This window comes from Coffea eugenioides, unplaced genomic scaffold (assembly GCF_003713205.1).
Source record: "Coffea eugenioides isolate CCC68of unplaced genomic scaffold, Ceug_1.0 ScVebR1_23;HRSCAF=104, whole genome shotgun sequence".
In the NCBI taxonomy this organism is placed as follows: domain Eukaryota; kingdom Viridiplantae; phylum Streptophyta; class Magnoliopsida; order Gentianales; family Rubiaceae; genus Coffea; species Coffea eugenioides.
Genome location: NW_020862884.1, coordinates 1,232,547 through 1,244,562, shown reverse-complemented (window position 1 = coordinate 1,244,562; position 12,016 = coordinate 1,232,547). Strand labels below are relative to the sequence as shown.

The window sequence follows — 12,016 nt, the reverse complement described above, 5'->3', positions numbered from 1 at the left end:
CTTCATCCGTTTGACCAATTCTTTGTGTAATTGGAAAACAAATATGGCAATTTTGAAACTAAAAAACCAAGTCAACCTTTCAAGGATTTTAATAAATTGTGATAGGCAGACTCAACCAATTCTTGGTCTAATCTTTTAGTCAAGTCAGCATATGAACCTTGTTCGAGATAAATTTCATGCATTCTCCTATCATTCTCTACACAAGTTAATCTTAAAGCTCAACACAACTCTTAACTGAAAACAAAGGAAAAAATTCAAATGCTGACTGACCAAGGAATAAAAAAAGCAAACGACTTCATTTAATATTAGAGGGCATGATATCAAATGCATCATCACCTACACAATCACTTCGTATGTTTATAAAGAAAAAGCAAGACATGCTAACAACGGCAACTAGGCTCCGTTTGGGATTGCAGTGCTTTTGGTAAAAAAGTACTTTTATGTGCTAAAAATACTTTTAAAGTGTTTGGTAAATATTATCTCATAAAACTAGAGCAGAACTTTTGGTATTAAAAGCACTTTTAGTAAAATCTAAAATTTTGTACTTTTAGAGTAGCTTTTGTGATTTAAAAAATAAAACATCAAATTTAGTCATCTTATCGTATATTATGAACTAAATAAAGAGATAAACACTTTTAAAAATTTTCAAATTATACATTATTCAATACAATAAGTATTTATTGAATTATGTCTCCAAACAATATATTTAAAAGTATTTAAGCAGTTGATAAGCACTTTTATTAAAAGTTCTATTACAAAGTACTTTTCAATAAGCGACCGCAACCCCAAACGGGCCCTAGAAAATCTTCTAGTCACTATGGACGCTTGTCAAGGCCTCCAAAAAATAATACTAATTCCACAATCACAAATAAGAAATTTTTATAGTATGATAGTGAAAGTTAGGTCGAATCCAAGGGAAATTTAATTCTAAATATCCTATAGGAAACTGAAGTTAGGGAAGAAAGGGGGATTTGAAATACGAATTGAATAAACAAATTCTAGAAAAATTAATTGAACTAATCAATTAAAAATGATTCAGTTCAAAGGTTAAACATCCACTTCATAGACTTGGGATGATCATTGAAGTGCAAAAAATTATTCCTGTGATCCAAACAAAAAATTCAATTAGCCTTAAGATAAGAAAAATCAAGACAATCAATAGTAAAATTGACTAGAAAAAGCTTCCAATTAATTCTTTATTCTTAAGTAAATTTAATATTGAAAAGTAATTCTCATTCGCCCAATAATAGCATTAAAGCAAAGAATGTAAATTTATTCCAAGAAACCGTTCAAAAGTTTAAATGATTTAATCTTGTCTTATTTCACCCTAGCAAATTAACATGAAAGGGCTAGACAATCAAGTTAATTCATTTTGCTTCTTGTTCTAATTCCTAACAATAATTACGGATTGAAAGGAACTAGAAAGCATGTCTGCAATCATCAAAACTACTTCAACAAGCGAGAAACAGTAATCAATTGCATAACAATGGAACAAAGGAGAAATAAGTGCCTGATTATAAAGGAATTACAAATGATCGACATTACTTCTCACAACCTAATGATGAAGATGGAAGTTTTTTCCCCTTGAAAATGCAGAGAAAATAGGATGCTCCTAGTGTCTTCTATTTCTCCCCATTTATAATAAAAGAACTACCCTTATCAAGGTTAAAATAAGAGATAATATATTTAAAAAATCTCTCAATTTCTACCAAACTTCTTTTTCAAAAATTGGATTATATTTGAGATCTCTTTTGGTTGACCAATGTGTAATCACTTGATAATAATATTTCCAAAATTTAAATGTCTAAGTGCTTCCAAGATACATCTTCCACCCGACTATCCTTGATTTTCGTTCATATCTTATCAAAACATCCAACATGATTTTCCTGCAAATCATAAAAAATATACTCATAGTTTGACAAATCCATACGTTAACTAAATCATAAGATAAATATATGCAAATATTGAATTTATCACACCAACCCCTTTTTTTTTGGGTCTCAAATAGGTTATCCAATAATAGTATAAGATCTCATCTTTCCCATTTTGTCCAAGTTTAGCTATTGATCCAATACTTAATGCCCCACAAGTAATTCATTATCTACTTGAATGCATTTTGGTTGGTTTGCTCTACCCAAATACCCATACCTCATCAAGGGTGTCTCATTTTTTATACGTAAAGGTCTGTACGGATGAAGACAATAGATAATTGAAAATGTCTCTGGGGTAGATATGGAATTAAATCTGGAACTCTTAATTAGTGAGATAAAGGCAGAAATTAGACGAATGAGAAAAATGAGGCAATTAGGGTAGCTGAATAATTAATTGGAATTGAAAAAAAAAAATTGTCTGACCAAAATTGGACATTTAAAAAGGATCAGTGGGTAGTTTGCCCAATTAATTGAGTCTACTAATTGGGCTTTTCTCAAGTCCAAGTGGTACATAGCTTTACTGTCATTTGTCTGGAGAAATTTCGGTTCTAACTTTCAACGACTGTCATTATATAAGTCAATAGGTCATAACACATGAATCCAGTCCCTGAGTCGAATTGAATTTTTGTCCATTTTGTTTTTTCGATAAAAAAAAGGAGTTAATTTCACTCTCCAAAAATGTATTAATGACAACAAATATATTGTAATGGCTGCAACTATTAAAGGAAGAATCAGATGGAGAATTGAGACAAAGGAGAACCGAGAGAAAGAGCAGAAATGAGTTGGATTTTGGGAAAGAAAAAGCGAGGCAGAATATTATTCAGAAAAGGAGATTTACAATCAATTTTCAGCTCCTCTTTTTATTGCTGCTTATTTATATAATAGAATTATTCCTTCTCCTAACTACTACTGCCAGCTTGACAGTAACTGTCTAGTAATTACCACTAATCATTAGTGCAAACAAAGTACTCCAAATGCTCCAACTAAAACTTGATCAATCATGACCTGATGATGATGATCATGGCCATGGGTCATAACATATGTTCACACATCCAACACAATAGAAGGGATTTTGTTTAATACTAAAAAAATAACAGAGGATAATACTGTAAAACTCTAAAATTTCTGACAATACAATATACACATTTGTATAGTTACAAGATCTGTGCATGTGCATATGGTACATCTAGTATATATCAATTACAAATCTCAAGACAAAGCTTAAAAATACAAGAAACTCTCACTCTCATGTAAAAAATTCAATGTGAAAAAAAAATTCAGCTAAAAATTTTAAGTGATAAGAAGTTCTCACCAAAAATTCCAAAAGAGAGAAGATTAAGTTTTTTTTTATCAATTTTAATAATGATGACATTTCACATTTATTTATCTACTAGATTCGAGCTCAAACTAATGGAGCGCAAAGGCTAGATTCTAAGACTTCGTAAAATAATGAAAAGTCGTTCAATGTCACGCAACAAACATTCATGTACAATTTAGCAGATGAGCGTAAGTTGTAACTAAATTTGTGATACTATTTGCGTTTTGTAAAATCTCAGGATTGATGTTTATTATCCATCTTCTGTTAAATTTAATTTTAGTCGTGTGCCAACTGGGAAGATAATTGATCATCTCTGATACTTCATATCAAACAGCAGAATACCAGGGAACCCTTTTTTTTTGGGTAAAAATTTTTTTGGATGGATTGGGCTTTGGCTTCGGCTCTGGTCATCATTGCAGGTCAGAGCATGCATCCGGGACCACAAATAACTTATAGAGGTTCTTACAGATCATCTACTAACACCGACCTCACATTGACAGCGGGATTCAAATATACGATCTTTTGTGAAGAAGTGATCCATTCTTACCAATTGAGTCAACTTGTGTTGACAGAATAGTAGGGATTTGCCAACTGAACCAACTTGTACCGGCAAAATACCAGGGATTCGCAAGTAAATACCTCAACAAGTGGCCCTTAAGACTTTGACTTAATTGTTTCTGATCTCCTTCACAAGTTCTCTTTCACGTTTTGAAAAGTATCAGTACAAGGACTCGGGTCATTTCTGCATTCGCCTAAATGCAAAGTTGGTGGAAGCTCACTGACCATTTTCTGCATTAAGTTTTGACAACGAAGTTCAGCTAATTTTCCTCGCAATTGTACCAATAAAATTAAATTCTTCCAGTTGTTTGGGCTTGTAATCGTAATGCACAACAAGAAGAATCTGTAACAGCTCAAACATGGTTCCCAATCCACCGAAACTTTTATCATTCAATCATCAGTTTGTTGCAAATTAATTCATCTTTGCCTTCATAGCTCATTGAAATTCCAAATGCCATGTGGGAATTTCGCTTATCCACATTAGCAAACCTTTCTTTCATACTTTTAGTTGCCATCAATTTTTCAGTAAGCCATGTTTCAGCTTCTAAACAACTTCAAAATGAGACTGATCGCCTTGCTCTGCTTGAATTCAAGCGTCAGATATATGATGACCCCTTTGCTGTGCTGAATTCCTGGAACCATTCACAGCACCATTGCGAGTGGGAAGGAGTCACATGTAGTAGTCGACATAATCAGAGGGTCATGGCCTTGACTCTAAGGGATAAGCACTTGTCTGGAACTATATCACCTCATGTCGGAAATCTAAGCTTCATGAGGTTCATCCATCTTGAGGAGAATCAATTCCGTGGCGAGATTCCCCAAGAATTCGGTCGCCTCTTCAGGCTAAGAGTCTTGAACCTGTCAGGAAACGCACTCGGTGGAAAAATCCCAGCAAACCTGAGCTATTGCTCAGAGATGACTGCTATTAGCCTAATGAGCAACAGGCTAGAAGGGAAAATTCCGATTGATCAGCTGAGCAATTTGAAGAAGCTTGAACTTTTTAATATTTATTCAAACAATTTGACAGGAGAGATTCCCTCCTCCATTGGGAACTTATCAGCACTGATCACACTCGTGCTCAGCTTCAACAATCTGGGCGGATATTTGCCCAAGGAGATGGGGCTCTTAAAAAAGCTTGCCATATTAAGAGTTGGAGGAAATAAACTGTCTGGTATAATCCCTGCCTCTATCTTTAATAGTTCAACCATTATTTTATTTTCAGTAGCCGCCAATTCCTTTCATGGCAATCTCCCAACCAACATAGGTTTCACCCTACCAAATCTGGTAGTATTAGCTGTTGGGGAAAACAAGTTCCATGGAAAACTTCCAACTTCAATCACCAATGCTTCTGGGCTTGTGACACTTGATCTTTCCAGAAATAAGTTTCAAGGCCAAGTTCCAGCTAATTTAGGAGATCTGACAAACCTTCAAATAATAAATCTTTCTATTAATCTCTTCGGCAATAATTCTACCGGAGACTTGGATTTTGTTGCATCATTGACCAACTGCAGTAATCTAACATCTCTTTCCTTGAGTGGCAATAATTTTGGAGGTAAGCTTCCTAAAGTCATGGCCAATCTCTCAAATCAGCTCACAGAATTGTACTTGGGAGGAAATCAACTGTCAGGAACTATTCCAGAAGGGTTTGGAAATCTTGTCAATTTATATTTGCTTACCTTTGAAACAAACTCTCTTTCTGGCCACATTCCAAGAGATTTTGGCAAATTACAAAATTTGCAACTTCTGAGTCTAGCTCAAAATGAGTTGTCAGGACAGATAGTCTCTACCCTATGTAACGCCACAGCTCTATACCGTCTGGAGTTTTCATTTAACCAGTTTGAAGGGGGAAATATATTTGATAATGTTCTTATGAACTGTCAAAATTTGCAAGTTCTAGGTATATATCAAAACAACTTCACTGGAATTATTTCACCACATTTTCTGGAGACGCATTCATCACTGATGCATTTGATGTTAGGCGAAAATTCGTTTAGTGGTTCTCTGCCTCCTGAAGTAGGAAAGCTTATACATTTGGTGGATTTAGATGTTTCCCAAAACCAACTTGCTGGAGGTATACCCATATCACTTGCTGATTGTACAAATCTGGAGAATCTTTATATGCAATCCAATTTTTTCCAAGGAACAATTCCACCAAATTTGGCTTCTTTGAAGAGCATCCGGCAATTAGACCTTTCAAGTAATAACTTGACTGGACGAATACCAAAAGAACTTCAGAAGCTTCAGTTTTTGAGCTACTTAAATCTTTCCTACAACGACATTGAGGGCGAGATACCAAACACTGGAATTTTCAGTAATGCAAGTCAAATATCATTGACTGGCAACAACAAACTCTGTGGAGGCATTCCAGAATTGGAGTTCCCACCTTGCCCAGTGATCAAGGGGAAAACCAGAGGAAAGCTTAAGGTTATCATATTGCTGTCCATTGTTTTACCAGCAATGCTTCTGGTTCTCGGTGCATTGTTGTTATCTTTCTTGGTACATCGAAAAAGAGAAAGAAGAATGGTGGCCGGATTCTCTAGCATGCCCACAAGAATCGATGAGCTCTTACGGCTTTCTTACCATGAACTTCTTTGTGCAACTTCAGGATTTTCTCCAGAAAACTTAATTGGTTCAGGAAATTTTGGAGCCGTCTACAAAGGCAGATTAGAAAAACTTGGCAATAAGCTCGTAGCTGTCAAAGTTCTTGATCTTCAGAAGAATGGGGCTTCCAAAAGTTTTGAGGCTGAGTGCAAAACATTGAGAAACATTCGCCATAGAAACCTGATCTCTATCACGAGTTATTGCTCCAGTATTGATTCCAGGGGTGATGAATTCAAAGCTCTAGTCTACGAGTTTATGGAAAATGGAAATCTGGACCTATGGCTGCATCCAGAGACAACTGATCAAGCAACAAGCTCCAGAAGTCTTAATCTTCTTCAGAAGCTAAATATTGCAATTGATGTGGCTTCAGCAATGCAATATCTTCACGACCACTGTGACGCAGAGATTGTTCATTGTGATCTAAAACCAAGTAACATTCTTCTTGACAATGATCTTGTTGCCCATGTGGGTGATTTTGGATTGGCAAGGCATCTCCCAAAACCCAACAACAGATCTTCCGACCAAGAAGGCAGCAGTACTATTGCTATAAAAGGAACAATCGGTTACGCACCCCCAGGTACCAACAAATTTTTATGGTCAAGATGTCACTTCAATTGTACACAAACTATTAAGGTTTAGACACAAAAAAAAACATAGTGAAGCGATTTGGGAGATAGATGATTCTCTTTATTTTATTATTTTCCTTCTCAATTTTGTCACGTCGCACTTCTCTCCACTCATCTCGTTTAGCATATTTTGGACTAACTTTTGAAGATCTCTTTTAACTCATTCTTTGATTTTTTTAAATATATATATATATATATATATCGTTTGTTATTTCTAATTGTCAACCCTTGATTTATTGTATCATTTGATGATTGCATAATTTGCATGAATAATCGAACTTACAAAGTGTTCATATGGAATTGGCTGTACAGTTGCATCTTCTTTTTTTTTTTTTTTTTGATAATGCTATTTCGTTCCTTATGATTCTTCTTCAGAGATTTAAAAAGAGAAAAATTTAAAAGTCTTTCTCCTAAGTTCTATGATCTATTTATCTCATTTTTCTATGGGATAACACAGAAAATATACATAGAGCTTTTATGTTAAAGTACATTTTGAAGTAACAAACCACATTAATGCAACAATTTTTATTCAATACTCTAAAATGCTAATATTAACTAACAATAGGGTAAAACAAGAAGGATAAAGTTTTTATACATTGGTAATGTATATGTAAGCGAAGTTGGCTCCTTTTGTCTAGTTCAAAATGATAACTATCATCTAAGCTCCAAGCTTAGTTCTTATGCTTTAGGCATTACTTTTGATGAGGAAATTTTGTTTCGTTAGTGGTTAAATGACCGCTTGTAAAGTTTCATCGAGCCTTTGCTCGTACTTGTACATCTTTTGAAAAGGAATACAACCATATATCGTTTCGGGAAAAAAAAAAAATGTAAGCGAGGTTGGATGTATAAAAACTAATTACAATTTGAAATTGAACATTATATTTTGCATATGTGACATGTATTAACCCCACTTGTGTATATGCTATCAATATATATAAAATTTGTTTGAACAAGAAAAATATACATATTATTGAAACAAGCTGCAAGAAAATAGTGGCATGTCCACTATGGAGAAGAAAATAAAAAATCAAGCAAAAATGAAAAACAAAAAGGATGAGAAATAGCAAATAAATTCGTGCCCTTAGTTTACAAAAATTATAATTGACTTTATGTCAGGTTCTTGGATGACATACCCTGTTTATTGACTGTTAGTTTTAAGGAGTAACTTATTGCTTGTAGCGATTCACTTTTAACAATTTCAATTAAGTCTCATTTGCGAACTAGTACTTAGTAGCTATGTTTAAATTTACCCCAATCTAACAATTGATTCGGTTTCAGTCCCTTAGATAATTTTCCCTATTTTTTTTAGTTTTTCTTGTACAATGTAACAATAATATATCTAAAAACAAAAATACAGAGTACGGATTGGGTGTTGCGGCATCAACTCTGGGGGATGTCTACAGCTATGGAATTCTTTTGCTAGAGATGATTACAAGGAAGAGGCCAATAGATGATATGTTCATGGATGAGCTAGATCTGCATAATTATGTTAATAGGGCCTTGCCTGGACAAGTTTACGAGATCGTGGACCCCTTGCTGCTTTCTAAAGCAGGAGATGAAAACAAAAGAATGAATCCTGGAGGGGATAAAATTGATGGTGAAAGAGAGATGGAGTGTGTTATTTCCCTGGTGAAAATCGGGCTCAAATGCTCAGAAAAATCACCAAATGATCGGATGCACATGAATGAAGTTGTCAGAAAATTACATCATATTAAGGATGTTTTTCTTGGTGTCAGTGCATATCGAAAAAATCTTGAAGCTTAATTGCCACAGGTGCATACAAGAATTTAATACCGTTCACAAAGTTGGATGTCTATTTCCTCTATATTTTAGATAAGCGATTTCATTCTTGATATAGTCTTATAAGCTAACTCATTCCTTTATTCAGAAGCTCTTTTAGCCAAAAGAAAAAAGAAAACAAAAGGAAAGTTACGTGTTGTGATCAGTAGCGTGGAAATGGATGTCTTCTTGCAGGTACTAATGCATAAAACCTTGATTTGCAGCTGTTTGTTTGTTGGCCTGAATCTCCGAGCTGAAGTTGCTAGTCTGATGAGTTGATGACGAAGACACCTTTGGCTTTTTATTTGAAAGGCAGCCAATTCACGGAATTCTGTTTGAACATCATTATCATGTTTGGATCTTATGTTTCCATAATGTGTACGTTATACAACAAATTGTATTTTATTACTAGGCATACTCTTGCTTCTATTAAGCATGCCCTTCTTTGAATGTTGATTTTGCTGCCATATAAAATCTTACTTGTGGTGAGAACGACACCAAGGGATAGAAGGCGGGAATCAATTGTACGAAAATTACCCTGCAGCATTGCCAGATGATCGGATGCCTATGAATGAGAAAGTAAGAAAATAACATCTATTCAAAGATCTGGCATTTGCCTCTAACCTGATCTCGGGCCAGATCTTGTTCTAAGAAGTAAGGAAAAATTTCCTTACTAAATTTGACGCTGGATGTGATTTGTTTCCAGCCAAATCCTAGGACCGAACTCACTTTTGAGAATTGAGAAGATTCTTTTGATTTTATCGTGCTTTGGATCTGGATCGGATCCTTGTTCATGGTTAAAATTCTCCAAAATTGTTGTGGGTCCTTTTTATGATTCAAGTGGCCATTTTGCCACCAAATGGTGCCTTAACTTTAGACAATGTTTCTGATCGCTTATGCTTCTTATGTAAACACCTATTCGGATGAAACGAGACTTTGAAGAGTTGTTTGATCATTGACCATAAGATATAATTCCTGAATTACAACTTTTCCAACTATATAAGATCACGTCATGGCATTCTCCTTGAGGAGTCACACCAAGTGACTTTGGTAGATTTCAAAACTTGCAATATTTGGGTCTAGAACGAAGGAGGTCGTTAGCAGAAATTTTGTCAAGCACATGTAATACCAGACTAATCTTGCAATATTTGGGTCTAGAACGAAAGAGGTCGTTAAGAGAAATTTTGTTGCAAGACTAATCTTTAGCTTGCATAAAAAGCCAAAAGAAGAAGTTTATTGCAAGGCTAATCATCAATTACGGAGCTTCTTTTAAAAGTCTTGTTCAAAATAAGATCCAAAGTTTTGAGAAGACAATTCAAAAACTGCAGCAAAAGTGGCAAGGAGGAGTGTTGAGATATGCCAACTTTTCTTACAGGTTTTACTAGATTATTAACAAGTGCCTAGCCTGTGCAATAGTAATAATAATACCTAACTACCACTAAAAGCAGTCAATAATCAATTCTAGGTACTGGAGCAGGGACTCTAGATATGCAATGAGTTACTTGATTAACCCTGTTCCCGAAGAGTTTGCTTAATCCGATATACCGGAATTAATTAGTTGACAGAATTTACTAACTAGTAGACAGTGGCAAGTAGGGTCAAATCCACAGGGATTGGAGATAATTCGTTTCTTCCAGAGTCCGAAGTATGGGGTGTTTTTGGGATTAAATGCTAATGAACCAAATAAATCAAATACAGAAAATAATTAATTAAAAGAAATAATTGAGAGAATTCTAGCCAAGGATACACTTCAAAAATGGGTCATACAACTGATCATCGATTCAAATATAATTCCAACATTTATTAATAGATTGGTTATAACTATCATGTACGCGATAAACAACCAACCTTTCCTTAATTTCTTAATAGTTAAGGTACGACCGTTAACTATTTCTCTAACCCGAAAACAACCCTAGGTACGACCGTAGGATTTAATTTCTAGATTGCATTAATGACAAGTGTCGAGCCTGTGCAATAATAAATATCTACTCGAGAAAAATACAAATTTTGTATATAGCGGTGAGTAGGGTCGAATCCACAGGGACTGGGGATAATTTGTTTCTTCTAGAGTTTAGAGCATGGGGGATTTTTGGAAAATATCAAATAACTAATTAACCAACTAATGAAACAACTAATAGAAATAAACAGGAATTAATCAACAACCAATACGACTCTAGCCAAAGGTGCAACTTTTCAGACACGGTCCATTCAACTGATCATCGATGCAAAGATAATTCAATTACTCATTAATAGATTGGTTATAGTTGTCATACACGTGATAAACAACCAACCTTTACTTACTTTTTCGATAGTCAAGGTATGACCATTAACTATTTCTCTAACCAAGAAACAACCCTACGTACGACCGTAGGATTTAATTTCTCGATTGCATTAAGAATTAGAAAAATCCAACCCTAACTAACAAACACGCTACGAGGATTTGTTTAAGTTAGATCATACGTTTTCCTAACATGAAACCAATCATGCTAGTCGCCACTGATATTAATCAATTAAACAATTACGGATTCAATCAATTAATTTGCCATTAAATCATTAGGTTAATTTGAATATCGGGCCCATGACATTCAAATAACAAAACAATCATAAGCAATTAAACCAGAAAACGTACAAATACAAATGAATAAAAGAAATAAGTAAAATAATTCGATCTCACAAATGTTTGGAACCGCGTCTTCAAATTAACCTTCTACTAGAAAAGGAACTTAGTTGCGCATAGCCAATTGAAGCAATTCACACCTTTTTTCCAAAGCCAGCCGCATTTGTCTTTCATAAAAGAAAAAACTGGAGAGAATAAAAGTTGGCCAAATGGCTCTTCCGTCCTCCCCCTTTGCGCCCGACCCCATAAAGATAATAAGAATCCCCAAAAAACGTTGTTGGCTTCTCCTAATCACACGGAAATCTGGCTTTCTTTTTCTCCTTAGTTTCCTAATGGAAATCCACCACCAAATAGAACTAGTTTCCTAAATAGAAAAATAAACCACAGAAGAAAGTATTTCAAGTTTCCTAATTCAACTATAAAATTAATAATTAGAATTCAAGTCTTCCAAATCTTCCTCTAAAGTTGCTCGGAGTTTGAATCGAACTTGGAAACCGGTCCCGAACGTGCCACCATGAAATTAATTGAAAGATTGCCCCTTTTTGTCACGTTTTACTCTTTTTCCTACAATTTAGCACCATTAACC

The 12,016-nt window shown here is 34.7% G+C and overlaps 1 protein-coding gene across 3 annotated transcripts; it reads left to right on the top strand.

The window, feature by feature from the left end:
* The first annotated feature begins 4,155 nt into the window (after window positions 1-4,155).
* On the top strand, window positions 4,156-9,263 carry LOC113756591 (LRR receptor-like serine/threonine-protein kinase EFR). 3 transcript variants are annotated; one of them, XM_027300226.1, is made up of 3 exons: window positions 4,156-6,985; window positions 8,392-8,807; window positions 9,038-9,263. In XM_027300226.1, exons 1-2 carry the CDS (start codon window positions 4,264-4,266, stop codon window positions 8,796-8,798), a joined length of 3,129 nt encoding a protein of 1,042 aa, XP_027156027.1. In that variant the 5' UTR covers window positions 4,156-4,263; the 3' UTR covers window positions 8,799-8,807; window positions 9,038-9,263. The 3 variants fall into 3 exon arrangements, with proteins under 3 accessions (XP_027156027.1, XP_027156028.1, XP_027156029.1); XM_027300227.1 differs by having other exon boundaries at window positions 9,009-9,263; XM_027300228.1 differs by lacking the exon at window positions 8,392-8,807.
* The last annotated feature ends 2,753 nt before the right edge of the window (window positions 9,264-12,016 follow it).

Excerpts from the sequence above, each read along its gene's own strand:
- LOC113756591 (XM_027300226.1), top strand. The coding sequence starts at position 4,264 with ATGTGGGAATTTCGCTTATCCACATTAGCAAACCTTTCTTTCATACTT. Across the intron at positions 6,986-8,391 it reads AATCGGTTACGCACCCCCAG|AGTACGGATTGGGTGTTGCG; the intron begins GTACCAACAAAT and ends ACAAAAATACAG.